At 29.7% G+C, this 16,725-nt stretch overlaps 1 protein-coding gene across 7 annotated transcripts; it reads left to right on the top strand.

Annotated features, from left to right (window-relative positions):
• The first annotated feature begins 168 nt into the window (after positions 1-168).
• On the top strand, positions 169-7,970 carry LOC120779087 (serine/threonine-protein phosphatase 6 regulatory subunit 3). 7 transcript variants are annotated; one of them, XM_040111245.1, is made up of 14 exons: positions 169-312; positions 1,213-1,421; positions 1,621-1,700; positions 1,773-1,892; positions 1,972-2,293; positions 2,356-2,669; positions 2,736-2,874; positions 2,968-3,086; positions 3,150-3,720; positions 3,805-3,869; positions 3,941-4,249; positions 4,323-4,353; positions 5,148-5,956; positions 7,399-7,970. In XM_040111245.1, exons 2-14 carry the CDS (start codon positions 1,362-1,364, stop codon positions 7,619-7,621), a joined length of 3,162 nt encoding a protein of 1,053 aa, XP_039967179.1. In that variant the 5' UTR covers positions 169-312; positions 1,213-1,361; the 3' UTR covers positions 7,622-7,970. The 7 variants fall into 7 exon arrangements, with proteins under 7 accessions (XP_039967179.1, XP_039967176.1, XP_039967177.1 ...); XM_040111242.1 differs by having other exon boundaries at positions 5,058-5,956; XM_040111243.1 differs by having other exon boundaries at positions 4,320-4,353.
• Positions 7,971-16,725: the final 8,755 nt, after the last annotated feature.

Here is a 16,725-nt window from a genome sequence, read left to right as displayed (position 1 = left end):
CTTTTGTAAAATTTGTATACCTTTAAAAGGATAAAATCGAATCACTGCAATCGCAATTTTATAGGAAATTGACAGTTCTTTTTAAAGTGTGTGGAAAGAACACAAAAATGCCATAGCGAATGGGAATGTAGGAAGAGATGAAATAGTGAACTGTCAAACGTGAAAACTTTGCAGAGAAACGAAATATTTCGCCGTGGCGACATTTAGTTGCAAATTTCCTAATGAAGCCGAAATAAAATAGTTAAAAACTCTAAAAAGAACATTAGGCAATCACTCGAAAGTCATAATTAACATCGTTGACCAAACTGTTGGGTGAGTTACTGAGTTAATGATCGTCGAATCTGTGAGGATACTTTCATAGTTTGTCGCGTGGACATGACCTCACAGAAATAAATGTGTAGCAGTTTTTCGCTCTTAATTAAAACCTGGATTAATTAGATATCATCAAGGGATAAGAATAATGCATATTTGGTAATTGTTAGTTAAAAAAGCAGACATTTTTGTTGAAGTTAAAATATTCGAACATTTTGTTGGCATAATGGAATCAACTAGAGATGTGTATTTGGCCAGTGATAAATATGTGGTTACTCGTACTTTGGGTTAAAAATTCAAGTTTTTCAATTTATTGTGATATGTGCGGTTAGCTGTGTTATGATATTGTGTTTTTCCATAGGTATCTGCATTATTGTATAATTTTGTAAATAAACGCGGAAAATATGAAACCCGGTAGCTGACATACAATATAAATATGAGCAACAAGTAAGCCTATTTATACGTCACTAAATTTCGCTGATTTTATAGCTGAAGTAATAGAGAAAAGCGTTTTAATGTGTATGAAGGAGAACGGGATTTATAGCGCTGTTGTCATTCCTTCTTTTTTTTTTTGCTTTTAACCTGAGCTGTCAAATGAAAAGTGGAAAATTTTTCATCAGTTGAACGGACAAATAAATCGCAATATAAATCATTGAGAACTTCTATTTTTATTTAACAACCTACTAGGAAATTGATAAGAAATTTAAGCAGAGTGAATTGCAAAATAATGGGAACTTAAATACGCGAGTGATGATGCACCAAATGTATGTAAAAGATATACAGAAGAGAAGGGCAGGTGAAAAGTCGAAGCACAAATTTTAGAAATAAAACGCCTTTAATATGTTATATTTATATACACATATTTTATAATTGAATTATAAAATTGATAATATCTTTTAGAATTGTGCCAGACGTGTGAAACAATAACAATTATTAAAACAGAATAGAACAGAATCATTTTGGAAGAAACAAAAAAATAGAGTTGGAGTATCAACAATTTAACAAACGACGTAGAAAATTTAAAGTACGTGCATAAAGGTGAATAAAAAATGTTTTGGGACAAAAGCTACACACCGTCACAGAATATAGAGGCGCTATTGGAGAAAGAGGTGAGTGTATATACGTATATACGTTTTATGGGCTTAGAAGAGAGTTAAAGATATTGTTTCCGTGCTGTTGCATACTACGGCAACATTGCAACAAATATATCTTCATTACCTGTGCTAAAATAATGCTTCAGTTTTGCGGCATCTACTACTCAAATATAAATATATAATTCTGTATACCTTTTGTATATAACTTTTGTAGAATGCTACTGTTGAGGAATTTCTGGACGATGATGATATCCTATTGGAGTGTCGATCACAAAAAAAATCTATTGTTATTTAGTAAGTTAATTTTGAGTGAGCTTGAATTTCTTGTGTGAACATTTATAATTAAGCCAAATAAATTCATTATAGTTTCACTCGCACTGATGTAATCAGACGCCTTGTTGAACTCATTACGACAGAACCTTCTGAGGATCTACCCTTGGCCCAAAGATATCGCCATGCGCATATGGCTTGTGAGATTTTAACACTGTAAGCATCAAAAAATAACTTTGCCAATTTTATTTTTATACTTACATATATTGTATTTTGTTTGTTTTTTAAATTCCAGCGGTTTGCCGTCCTTAGATGAAAAGCTTTTGTCTGATGAACATATATTAGAAACCCTATATTCATATCTGGAAAATGAACCACCGTTAAATCCTTTGCTATCGTCATTTTTTAGCAAAACGTTTAGTATGCTCTTCACAAAAAAGGCTGAACAAGATTGGTTTTTGAATCAACAAATGTGCCTAAAACTTTTGGAATACATTAAGTCGCAAAATAATTTTTTGGATTTAATTTGTAAGCATTTTTCCACACCCGTTATACCCGATTTGATAATGCAAATGATGCGGGAGGTAGAAGGTCAAATGAAACGGAATTTATATGAAGTAAGTTGTAGTATCAGTTGTAATTACTATGTACATAATTTTACTAACAATTTATATTTTAGTGGCTCACTGAAGATAAACTTGTAGAGAGACTGATTGAATTAATTGGCAATCCTCAAGAAATTGACAAGCATGCAAATGTGGCGGAATTCCTCTGTGATTTAATACAACAAGGTCGTTCTATGCGTTATACCGAGCAGGAGAATGACACGTTTGAGCCCACATTCGACGGTTCAAATCCAATCTTGAAATGTATCGAAAGTGAGCGCAATGTTGAAGCCTTGTTGAATGTGATTTTAGAACCAAACGCGCAAGAAAGCGCAGTCGTATCAGGAATATCGGTTGTACTTATGCTTTTAAAACCAGTTGTTTTTACGTAAGTTCTAATAGTAGTAGTTACATCATAAAAAGACGAACTCTTATTGATGTTTTACCTTTACAGTGATGAACCTAATTCCGATCGTATGAAATTTATACAAAATCGTGAAAAAGAGATTCGTGAACAAATACTCTCTACTGTGATTAGTGTCATTGCACCGCGTCTTAAAGATTTCAATGAGTTACTTAGAAACCCGCCTAATGTAAGTGCATAAATATATACATATGTATGTATGTACATATAAAAATCATTAAATTGTTTTATTTTTTTTTTATTTTTTTTTATTTTTTTTTAGAAACCAGAATTAGTGACTACAGCAGCTAAGTTATCACAGCCGTTTGGCATGACTCGTTTGCAAATCTGCCGTATTTTTACAGTATTATTGCAGACTAAAAACGAAACAATTTCAAAAGCGTAAGCATAATAACTTATTATACTAAAGACATACTAATACTATTCACATTTTGTTTGTCGTAGTGTCTGTGAAACGGATTTCTTCGAAACCTTATTAATCCTCTTCAAGCAATATTGTTGGAATAATTTTTTGCATAGCGAAGTTGAAAAGTGTCTTCAATTAGTATTTTATACAAAACTATCAAATAACAATAATTCAATGCAAGGCAGTACAATTGTGAATGATGGGTCATTCAATAAAACGGGAAACAATGTGGAAAATACATCGTTTTTCGATTTCATTTTCAAGTCTGATAATAGTAAAGATGAAAATTTTGAAGTTAATGAGGCAAACAAAAATGTTGAAAAAGAAGAAAAATCATCCGTCGAAAAAGAAGACGTCGAAATGAAAACGGATGAACAAATTGGCGAAGGCAAAGGCGAAATAGCAACGGAAGAAAAATCTGAAAGTAATGAAACCGCTGCAAATGCTAACGCCATGGAAACAGATGAAGGTACTGTAGAAAAGGTGACAGAAAACGCAGAAGCGCCAACTACTTCAGATGTTGATGAGGAACGTAAGGAAGATGAGATTAACGAGCAGAACAAAACCAAAGCGCAAACCGACAGTGTTCCGTCCGCATTGCAAATACACGTACGTATTGATTTTCATTAATTTTGATTAATTTTGAAGAAGTTTAGGAAAAAATAATAAATGAAAAATATGTTTGCATTTTAGGTAATTGAAAAGTGTAAGCTGATTTCGAAATTAATTGACTGTTGGAAATATAACACAGAGATGGAGTAAGTAAATTTCTTGCTTTTGTTGCGTAAAATCTCTAGTTGGTTTTAATTTTGCTTTATTTACTAAATAGGTCAGCCGAAAAAGGTCGTCGTCTCGGTTATATGGGACATTTAATAAAAATATTCAAACATATTACGAATAGTATATCAGAATCTGAACATATCGGTGCCTTAATTGAGAGTAGTTTAAGTGATGAGTTTGAGTTAAAATTGTGGCAATCAATAATAAATCCAACCGATGGTGATCTAACAAAGGCCTTAGCCACACAAAATAAAATGTTAGCGAATTGTAATGCCCATGAGGCGGGTGACTACAGTCCACATTTATCAAAAGATTTTGATAACAGCACTTGGGATTATATTATGTCATCGAATATGATGTAAGTTAGCTGCGAAGAATGTCCTATATTACCACTACCAATTTAATAATTTGTAAAATTCAATTTTTAGCAGTAATCTTGGCTTCAATGATTCCGGTTCAAACGTAAGTTTTATCTAATTGATGCAAATGTCATGTAGACAAACACTGCAAAAGATAATTTTTTAATGTAACTTAAAAGAAAAAAAATAGTCATTGAAATTGTATAAAAATAATTTTGTAACTGCATTGCATATTTATGTATGTCGCAAATTACTGCTTTATATGCATTTCTGAACAGTGCTGCCTAATTCACAAATAAATTTAAATTATCTTGGAGAGTAACGTAACACAAATCACATGTGTGGGTATTGTTATTTTGCCATAAACAATACTATTTGCCACATAATGTATGCAATGCATTCAATTTTTGTAAATTTGTAATATTTTTAGTGAAGTTAGTTTTGTAATTATGCACAGGCACAGATAACACTTATTAACATTTCGTTTCATTTTCATTTCATTTTGTAATATCACCCTAAACACTTTTCACCACACGCTTTGCAAATAGACAATAAACACATTTAAATACTTACGAAAAAATCCGCTTGTTACCATTTAAAAAGCTACTTATTCTCAAAACTCACACGCAAGGGTGTCGAGTAGGAGAAAAAGTATTTTATACCATTCGCAATCACTGTAGTTCTATTTATGTATGTAGTCCTTTGTATACATCTCACTATCATTTCACTATCTGCTATCTTTGTCTATTTGTTGTGTCCTGAACGCAATGCGAAAATGTATGCCAACCACCATCACCAAATCGACAGGACATAGTTTTTGCGCTTGAACATGACATCTATCGCAATAATCTGCTCGAAAACGATGATAACGCCGAAAACGACCTTAATTTGTTTCAGTTCGGTCGCAATATTGACGACGACGATGACGAGGACGATGAAAACAACGCTGGCGGTGCTGGCAGTGGCGGTGGCGGAACCGGCTCTTCTCTCTTCGGCAAAAATGCTGTTTCCACATCAGCTCTACAAGCGTTCGGCGTAACCAACAATCCATGGGATGATATGGATCCGTTCAGCGATCTAACTGCGAATAGCAATGCAACACCGTGGACAGCTGATTTCAATTCGGATAATTTTGCTGATTTCGATTCGCATTTCAGTTCGTTCGCCAACGATTTGGGCGAGAGTTTAGTGAGTGCGGCATCTACAACACCTGAAAATGCTGCCGGTAAAGAGAACAGCAATAACGGTGATGGCAGTACCGCTGCTACTGTTAGCAACCAAGTGCAACGAAACACCACCGATAACGGTGCAATTTTGAGTGACATCAGCCGTACTATCGCGCCAGCTTTCACCAGTAGCAAGGCCGAAACTGGTTATGATAATAATGCAAATGTTGAGAAGAGTATAACGCTGGTAACGCAAGAGATTGGTGAGTTTGCGGATGGCACCGACGTCGCAGATGATTTGGATGTGTCGAGTGAGAAGGCTTTGGCCACTTCGTTGGTGCGTACACTACAGTCGGTGATGCAGGATTCTGAAGATGACTATGAGGATGATGAGGGCATGTGGACAAAACCGCTGGGCGGCAGAGCAGTGGATGCGCACGATGATGAAAGTGATGACAGCGATCAGAAGTCCAATGAGCTGAGTTTCACCAACGGCCCGAGCAGCCAAGAAGTTCACGCAAATGATAATACACATAAATTGTAAGCGCTTCTTTCGTCTCCTAATTTCACTTTCTTCGAATGCTCTATCATTGAACGCAACAATGCCTGTGCCAACTCCAACTATACAAGTATATTCAATAACACATGCACTCGTTGCCTTACAAGATTAGATCATTGAGTGTATTTAGGCGCTTATCTATCGCAGAGGTAAAGCGTAGTTCCAAATAACTATTCTAGTTTAACTATATGGCAAAAATTGTATGCTATGGGAATTCAAAAAAGTTTTAAGTGTGTATTTTTATTTTTAAAATGCTTTAGAAATCTTTTTTGCGGCAATTTTTGAAATTTTAAATAACATCAACATAGAGGGGAAAAGGGAATCCTCGTTTCCGAAAAAAAAAATTTGTATTCTAATATTTAAAGCTAAAGTTCATATTAAATTTTTATTATAAATAATTAACGCTAGATAATATTTCGTAAATTTTTATTCTTTTGTGTGTTAATAATTTGGGCTGTTGTATATACTTAGTGATGCCATTTGGTTTTTAAGATTTGGACTTGGAAAGTCAAAGTTAGCCATTCTATTATTTTTCTTCGTTTAATTTCATTTACGTGGTTTTATTTTGAGTTTATTATATTTATTTCCCTTTGTAAAAATATTTGTTATAATAGCTAATGTTTGGTTTTCTCTCTAAATTTTATTTTTGTTTAATATTTGTTTTTGTTTTTTAATTTTTTTCATTTTGTGACCTACATATTTATTTTTTTATTACTTTATTTTACACTTACATACATTGTTTAAATTTTTTATTTTTATATTATTTTTTACTCTATTATATTTGTTTATATATATTTTTTTCTTTTTAAATATTTTTTTTATATATCTTTTCAATCAATTGTTTTGCTTTCAATTTAATTTAATACTTTTCAGTTTTTTTTTAAATTTTTAAATTATTTTTATATCAACTTTTTTTATTTAATTTTTTTATTTCTTGTTTATTATTGTTTATTTTATATATACTTATTTTTATTTCTTTTTTAATATTATTGTTAAATTTTATTATATATTTTTATTTTTTAAATTTCTTTTTATGTTTTATTTTTGGTTTCTAATTTTGTTTTATATATTTTAAGCTTTTAATAACATACATATGTACATAAATGCAAATATTTAGCTGTAAAGTAAAAATTTGGCAGATACGTCCCTCTTAATTACTTCATAAATTAAGCTTTAGGAGCTCAGGGATATCGAGCTGCCATTGAATATAAAATGAAGAAATTCCAAAATATGCGAAAGAAAAAATGTGGCCTACCCCTGCATTTAGAAATTGCTATGGTTATAATTAGTACTTTACCATATATTTTTTTGTCTGTCGCTAGAGCTAAAATTAATTTGAGAAAGATAATTGGAACTACTGCTTTGTCTCTCGGCTGGTTTTCAAAGGTGTCTAACATAAACTATTTGCATTCGCTGTTTTCAGAAACAAAACTGATGATGATGACTCCAGCACAATTGCAGCGGCGCACATAAATGAGAATGCAGGCAGTGAAAACGTTCAAGTTGCCGCTACAATTAGCGATGCGAAACGCACAAGCAGTTCCATATCTCTAGACACCATCGCAGATGTGGGTTGCAATGCCACTGCCGTGGCTAAGGCATCATCGACTAGTAATGCTGTTGAAATTGCTCCAACAACAACATAAATGAAATTGTGCTGGCACGCAAACATATATAAAGAGAAAAATGTACATGCGTATATATGTGTGTGTGGCATACGCAGCCACTTACATATATGAACTTATACATATGCAGATATACTATAAAAAATAACAAAAATCGCTCAAAGACATGCAAATACACTGCAGCAAATTGATAAACTTTTGATGCGTCCAATGACGCTTCACGCCAAAGGTTGAGGTACCGCCCATGTATAAACTTAAAACTTACTAATTATATCAACGTACATACATACATACAAATAAACATACTCAAAAACCATGCACGCAAATGTGCATATGTCTACATTGACGCTGCACAAAGGTATTCTTAAAATAGTAAAAACAAATAGTCATATGTAAGAAACAAAAAAAAAAAAAAAACACTAACCCAAACACCTGTAAACTGAAATATGTAGTAGTGAAAGTAAAATCGAAGAAAAACAGCAACACTGTCAAAGTCCATGGTAGAGCGCTTGTGCAACGACTATGCGGAGATGAACCAAGTTTCATCAAAAAAAAACTGAACACAGTACATTTCGCATCGAGTTCGTCTGAAATTATCCACTGTGGTGATCTAAAAACTTTATAATATTTACAAAAACAAAAAAAAAAATATTGTAATGTACATAATTATGAAAAAGAGCAGTAATGAAAACGAAAAATCATAACGAACTTACAAACTTTTACCTAAACATAAACGATTATATGTACATTAGTGCAATTATGGTTAGTAATGGTATTGTTTACCTAAATATTACTTAATTTTTTTCTGCATAAGATCAGACTAACGATAGTATGTATGCACATTCAAGTAAAAGTTGAGGTTGTGTGCAGTAGTAATAAATATTAATAAGCATTGTAAATCAATAATAATTTTTCTAAACATTGTGCTGGCAAAATAGCTCAAAACATAACCTAAAAACTAGTTAACTAAATAACGAGCTACGTAGTAATGCGCAAACGGTAAATGACACAAACAATGTTACTAACAGCTATATGTGCAAATAATATTGGTTGCATGATGCAATAAATAATGATTAGGCGTACAAAATTAAGTATATTAAAAGCATTAAAAAGTAACAATGATAAAAATTGGCCATAAAAATAATAAGATATATAGACTGGTTTGTATTTTCTTAAAAAAAAAAAGAGCTTTAGGCCAAATTGTAATGGGAAACTGACTTGAGTAAAGTTGTACCAAATTTTGTTTTTATTTTTTATTTTTGTTTTAATTTTTCGTCACAACTAATAGCTAGCTCATATATGCTAAGAGAATTTAGTATGGTCGCGCTTTATGACTACTGCATACACCTTCAGTGCACTTGAATAATGTTGTTGTGTCGTTACTATTATTAGTATAGTAGAATTAACACCAAATTAAAAGAAAGAAGAAAAAAAAACACAAAAAAACTTACCCGCCCAAATAAATCAATGTATGTATGTACTATTACTGCAGCAAAATCTAGTTACTTAAGAAATATAAAACAATAAAGGACAAACAACGAACGGACTGCTCAAAACGTACAGACTACCATATGATAAATGCATACATATTTATAATACAATTTATGAAATAAACTTCAAAGAAACACATATGAAAAGTGCTTAAGAAAAGCCTATGAATATAAGAAAATTTAAAAAAAAATTATCTGAGCAACTCACGCCTAGCACACTTATACAAAACATACAAACACACACACATGCTGAGACCAAACACCCTCGCTCGTTATGCCAATTATATAGTTATGTTCTTACATTTTATTATCTACACTACCACTATTTTAACAAGAATTGTATTCTTTCAAATGTGCTATTTTACTAAATCTTATATATCTTATGCTTTTATCATACATAGTACATGCATACATGCTATTCACTATTTCTATACTTTAAAGCAAATGAACCAAGTGCAAAAATTAAGTAAAGAAAAACAAAAGCTATTTTATAGAACAAAAAATAAAAAACAATGTTAAATTAGTTTTTCAAATACAAACAAAAAAAAAAAAAAACAATTATATACATATATAAAAAAAAAACTTAAAAAATATAAAAATATGAAAATCGAAAACGAAAACTAAGGCATTGAAACAAATATAAGGGTCACGAAAATACTTAAATGCCAAATAATGTATTCCAATTTGCTTGAAAATTATGACATATGTCTTTGCGGTAAGCTGTTTTTGCCTCAAATCGCAAAGTAAAATTCACATTGAGATTAAAAGTTATAATAGTTTACATAAAAAAAAAATTGGAGAGTTGACGCAATTCTTTTTAAGCAGCCAGCTCTAAAGTGTGCACATAACTTATTTGGCAATTCACTTAATATTGTTTGATTCATTTATATAACGAGTGCTGTGTAGGGAATATGAACTGTCTGTGACAGAGAAGCAACCTTATATAAACGCATACATATCGCACACTGACTACAAGAAAGTGCGATTCGTCGATTTGTAAGCCATATCAAATTTGTAAATCAAAAATGTATAACTTTAAAAAATTATTTACAGTCAATCAAAACAATATCTTACCAATCATATTCAAGCACATACAAGTGCACATATAGTTTACATATGTATGTGTAATTTTTAATCGGTGATTTTTGTTTCCAACAGCCGCTATCGCTTGCAAGCGAGTCTAAATAATTTTATTTCATGGCTTGGATTCTTTGCACAATTTTTTGTATATATTTACCTAATATTTACCCTTAGTGACAGCCAAACCAAATCTGCGTGCATTTTCCCTATCGCCAAATGGAAGGATTGACTTTTCTAAACGAATTTGTAATCATTTATGTATATGCTTATGAATTACGAGAATGTTTATATGAAACGAAATAAAGTTTGTCAAAAAGTACAAAATCACCACATTCAAATGCAATTTAAGTAATAATACAAATCAGTTAATACTATTTTAGAATTTATTTAACACAAAAGATTAAAATAATATTAAATGCAAAAATGTATAATATTAAATTTAAAGTAATCATAAAGGCTCACTGAAAGACCTTCCGCAGAAGACATTTTCTTTCGTTATTTACTTGCCCTTAAGTGCTAATGCTAGCGTATATTTTTCACTGGCAACTAACTTTTTTTTAAGTTAAATTTATATATATTTATAAATGTGTTTTATGGAGGTGCGTGTAATTATGTGTAGTTTTTTCCTTCTTACTCATCATTCTCTTCGCTAATTCCTGCTGTAAACGCAAAGTGTTCCAAATAAATACGTATGTATTTTTCGTAATTATAAATAGATACATACTTATGTAAATACATACATACATACATACATGCATGAAATGCCATGATGCCCTATATGCAATGTGTTATACTCTTATACTCAATATATAACTATGTATTATTTGTTTGTACTCTAGACAAAAAAAAAAGAAATAAAAATAAATTAAACTATGTTTATATATTTATGCGTTGAATATTCAAGAATTGCTTGTACGCATTGAAATAAATGTAAAACGGTATAACTGTTTGAAAATTTCTTCCCCTCAAGTAATACTGAAGCGTAGAACATCACATAACAAGTAAATATAAAAGGAAATAAAATGAAAATAAAAATATAAATATAAATACATAAATAATATGAAAACATGTTAAAACTTTATTAACACAGTCAGATTATAATTACAATGGTTTGTGAATACATGTTTTTCGATTTTCAAAAATGGTTTTTGGCAATAGTTTCTACTTATAAGCGTGTTAAATGACGATTATTTCATTCAATTGTTAGCTTTAGTATTAGCGACTCAAAGCAAAAAAACAAAAAAATAATAAACTGTAAATTTTAGCCTCCAAATCAATTCTAAAGAATTGTATGAACTTGTGAAACACAATCTAATGAGTTTGTAAAGATGTTCAATCAAAAAATTTTATAACATAAACAAAAAAATTAAAAAAAATTTGTTTTATTTTCATTCCACTCTTAGTTTACAGGTGCAGAAGCTTTGATTATTAATTAAATTTTTTACTTCTTAGTTTTTTATGTGCAGATTTTGTTTAAATAAAAATTTTGATCAATAAGGATTTTGCTGTTGTATTCCGGCATTATTAACGGTAGAATATGAATTTAATGTTATGAACAAAATTTAAATGAATGGCAATTTTTTTTTAAGAATAACCGATGTTAAATTTTATACTTGAAGCTTCAAAACTTTGTCTTGCAAATTTTTATGATTTATTGTTTTTGTATATTAAATAAATATTTCTAGTTAACGATACAACTTTTTATACAGATTTTATTTTTATTTTATTAAATTGTTAAAGTGACTTAAACTAAAGTTCTGAGGTTTCCTAAGCGTTTCAAAAAATAATTAGTAACAATTCAACAGTGTATTGGAAAAAGTGCCGATTGAAAATTCTTCTTCAAAAAATTAATTAAATAACTCTGACTTTTAATTCCAAATATGTTGTTATTAAATATTTACTAAGCACAAAAATACTGAAACTTTAAATAATCAAAATTAAAGTTAATAAATAAATAAAAAAAAAAATAATAATTTGCACTTTTCTTTATAAATACTTTCGACAATAAATATTTTTATTTAGTTTTGTATGTCTATTTCTTATCTCTTTTATTTCGTTTCTAAAATTTGTTATTTATGATTTTAAATTTTCTTATTATGTAATTTTTAATTTTTTGTTATTGCTTTAATCTTTTATTTTTTGCTTTAAATTTTTTAACTCGTAACTTTCTTATTTTTTTATTTTTATTTTGTGTTAATATTTAACATTTTTTTTATTATTTCATTTTACTACTTATGGAAATGCTTTTACACAGTTACATTTTTTATTAAAAATTAATTAAAAATACAAAAGGAAAGTTTTTTCTAAAAATGTATTAAACAAAAATGCTGACACAATTACATACAACTAAGTATAAATCAGCAATAATATTTTAGTTCACTATGTGTGTATGTATGTATGTACATATGAAAAATATAATAATTTTCGATTTTTGCCTCATTCAAATTAAAAAAAAATTATCTATTAAATCTGTGATATTAACTGAAGTTGCAGGGTATTTCATAAATAAATTAAAATAAACCAAAATATGGTGATGAAAACAAAAGCAAAAAAATTAATGAAATTGCGAGATAAATATTTTTTCAATATAAACAAGTGCATTACAACAGCAAAAACACAAAAGTTTGAATTACATTACATCTCATATATGTAGATACTTGCATAAGTATGAAACACACATACCGTTATATGAATTGAACTGGGAAGTAATTTTGCCAAGGAAAAGCATGAGCTCACTGGATACCCACCCAAAACAGCAAAAAGAACAATGCGGCAAGACATACATACACACATACATATGTATAGTATGTGTCACACGCTATTCTACCTTTCTGCCTTCAATTGAAGCTTGTAATGAAAGGCATAAACTACAGTCTTACATACCAGATGGGCAAAAAACCGATTTGCACAGAAGAGCATTTGAAATATCTACCGATACGTAGCCAAGCAACCAATGCAGATGGCACTTCCAATGGGGAACCAACGCCGAGTTACTAATGTAACAACTAAAAACAACAAAAACAGAAAAATTTTAAAAATCATTAGTATACATACATACATATGTATATGGCACATAAACGCAAACATCGCATAGAAAACAGGTTACAATTTTAAAATACACTTAATGTATACAGAGTACATTTGTAAATATTCACACATTCATACATACGTACTTATGTATATGAGCATATACGTAGATATGTTTACCAAGCGTTCTTACATATGTGCAATTAGTAATATGAATAATAATCAGAAGCAATATAAATGCAATGCAATGAAGAAACTAACGAAAGCTGAAAATCGAACGATTTTTCGAAAAAAAGCACTTACATACTTACATAATTGTCTTAAAACTTTACAATATGCAACTTATAAGCTCTAAATAGTAAAACATGCACAAGTTTTAAACCAAAATAATTATGTACCCACACATTTAAAAATAGGATGTAATTAGCTTGTACATAGTTCGAAACTCAATTAAAGCTGACACAATGTAAGCAGGTCTCCAGTTTCAAATCAAGCAGTTCTCTAACAAAGGTTTCCCTAAATTATTGCCTGCGTACTTTTTGCAGACTTCAAATCACACACATTCAAGCCAAATGATTTCGGTCTCAAAAATAGAACTTAATTAACTTCAAAATCATTCAAATATTTATTTGCGTAGCTTTGAAATGCGCTGTAATTATTGTATTGTAACGTTTTACAACTTAAAAAAATGGTCACGCACTTCCTCCACGATTCCGGCTGTTTGGCTTATTTGAAGCAAAAAAATTAGTGGTGTTTTACTTTTTTTTCGCGATAAAAAATCGAAATTTAATGCGTTTACATGTGCTGAGTGTACCCCACCCATTTGAGTTCATTCGTTCAAGCCGTTTTTGAGATACCATGGAACAAAGTTTGAAAAACACTGATTTATAAAAATCGCATTTAAAGTTTCAAGTCCGCTTAAACAACAGCTTAACAGCTCCTTCTTCTAATTGCTGTATCTATTAGCCGACTTCGAATTTTTAAAAATTCCAGACATGCAAGGAGACATGTTAAGAAAGCAATTTATAAAAATAAGAAATAAATTTTTTGAGGCCATCACGTGGGATAAATTTTAAAAATCTAAAATTTTTCTTACGATTTTCGCCAAACTGTCTTTCCAAAACGATAACTACGATTTCTCAGATTCAACTTGACCGACTTAGCCGACATTTTAAGTGAGTCTTCTTTATAGACTTGTCAATGTTCGGAACTAGAGATATTACGAAATTTATTTTTTTTTCAGGCAGTCGCCATTTCGTTAAAATTTTTTTTCTAATTTTACCATTGTTCTAGACATTTCGATATTATTCTAGATTAATAATTTTTTTGTTTTTGGGGTTCAGATTACTAGAAGGGCTGAAATCGTGGATATGGTCACGTGCTAATTTTTTTGGATTCCACGCTTCATCAGCTGCTAATTTTTGAAATTTTTAATGTTTTACCGAATTTTTGCAATATTAATAAATAATTAATAATAAAATGGGTAGAAAACATGTTTATGGACTAGAATACCCACTTAAAAAATAATCTAAAATTTAAATATTTTGTTTTATCGAAAATCTTAATTAATTAATTTTTAATTCCAAATACCACATTTCAAAATTAAAAAAAATATTACTTCTGTTTATAATTAAAAATTAAAAAAAAAAGGTTTTAGAACTTAAATTTTTTGCAATTCCGTATTTCTTTTTTTATATCCGAAAATTTTTAATTAAAAATTAAATTTTCAATTATTGCACATTATTATTATTTAACAACTTCGTAACCTTGCGTTTATACAAATTAAGGTGCAATGTTTGAAACTGAATTTCTGCATAATAAGCAAAAGACAGATCCGTTTTCAAAACCATTGGCAACTCACATGGCATAAAAGCGCACAATATATCCGTTCTGCTTCTTACATATAAATTTATATCAATTTATATATAAAAATGTTTTTCTTACAATAAACACACACCTCACCATATCACAATTTACATAGGGACACATTTATAGGCGTCTTATGAAACTCTCAAACACCAACCCCCCAAAAAAGTCTTCCCTACTGAGTTTCGGTTTAGCGGATTTTCAATTCTAATGCTCATCAACTCCTAGCCAATTTACTATTATGTGAAAACTCTACACTTAACACAAACATATTATATATTATATAGTATATAAATTGAAAATATGTGAAAAGTAGTTATAATTACGGCATAAAATGTTATATAAGTTAAGAACAAAAACAGAGAAAAGTACATGAGTTTAAGCAAAGATACAGCTTTAATTTAAGCGCCCATAAATAAACAATCGGAGTCTTACTGTTATAGTGGTAATTAAATAAGTATGATTACACGTGTGTCTTGTAATTAATAAGCTCCTAAGTACACGAATACAGTGCTCCCTCCCTACAACATAACCTTCCTTGGCACAGTCAATGCACATGTGTGCTCCTGTACATTCGGCTGTAGTAATCATAAGAGAAATTCAGCATATTCAATAAAAAAAAAACGAATAACTGATAAATGAAAAATGAAAAATTGAAAAAGAATACCTATAATCAAATTTGCATTAATGAAAATTCATTCGCCACAATATTGTTTGGCGAACTGTTAACGCAAACGAAAGGATGTATTAAAGTGTAATTAAAAGCGTATGTGTTAATCAAAAACAGTGAAAACACGTTCGGCATAATACCTTGTTCGCAGTTTACTAGCATTGAATTAAAATAAATAAATAAAATTAAATTTAAATATTATAAAAAGAGAATATTAAGAGAAAAATGAAAGATGCTTAAGCTTTAAACTTTATTTCTAAGCGAAAGTAAAATACAGTTTAGTTGAATTGAATTATTGTTCAATTGACAAGTGTAATACTACCATGAAAAAAAGAGAACAAAAACCATTAATAATACTTATAATAAGCATGAAATAATGTAAAACCTGAAACGTCCAATTTGTTTGCATTACATTGAAAATCATAAGTGAGATTTAGTATAATAAATTCAAGATATTTTTTACATCGTAATTTAAAGCAGTAAAACGTCTGTATGTAATTACAAAAATTAAATAAAATTTAAATAAAAATGAGCAAATATAAGTGTATGTTGTATTTGTTGTTATTGTTTTACTTTGTTTTGGAGTTGATAATAAAATTTGAGAGAAAATTCTGCTTTAAAGCGCGCTGTACAAATTGAATTAAACTTAAATAACAATGATTTTAGCATAAGTGCTTTATGTATGTAGTAAGGTAATAACAAATATATTTTTCTTGGAGGTTGTATACATACATACTTATGTAGAAGCAGAAAGATTTGCGCGTTTAATTTCTTAAAAATAAAAAAGAAAAATACAAAAAGTCTAAAATTATAAATTAAGTTCAGTAAACATAATAAACACAAGCACATCAGAAACTATTTGTTAGAATGTTTGTCAATGTATGTACAATTATTATACATGAGTTCAAAACAGACAGTGTTCAATTACAGTATTCCAATGAAGCCAAAAATTAAAAATATATATACATATATTAAACGCTAAAATGAGTGGA

The sequence above is a fragment of the Bactrocera tryoni genome, chromosome 5, assembly GCF_016617805.1.
Source record: "Bactrocera tryoni isolate S06 chromosome 5, CSIRO_BtryS06_freeze2, whole genome shotgun sequence".
Taxonomy (NCBI): domain Eukaryota; kingdom Metazoa; phylum Arthropoda; class Insecta; order Diptera; family Tephritidae; genus Bactrocera; species Bactrocera tryoni.
The sequence above is the reverse complement of the archived record's forward strand: the minus strand, read 5'-3'. Positions and strand labels throughout refer to the sequence as shown.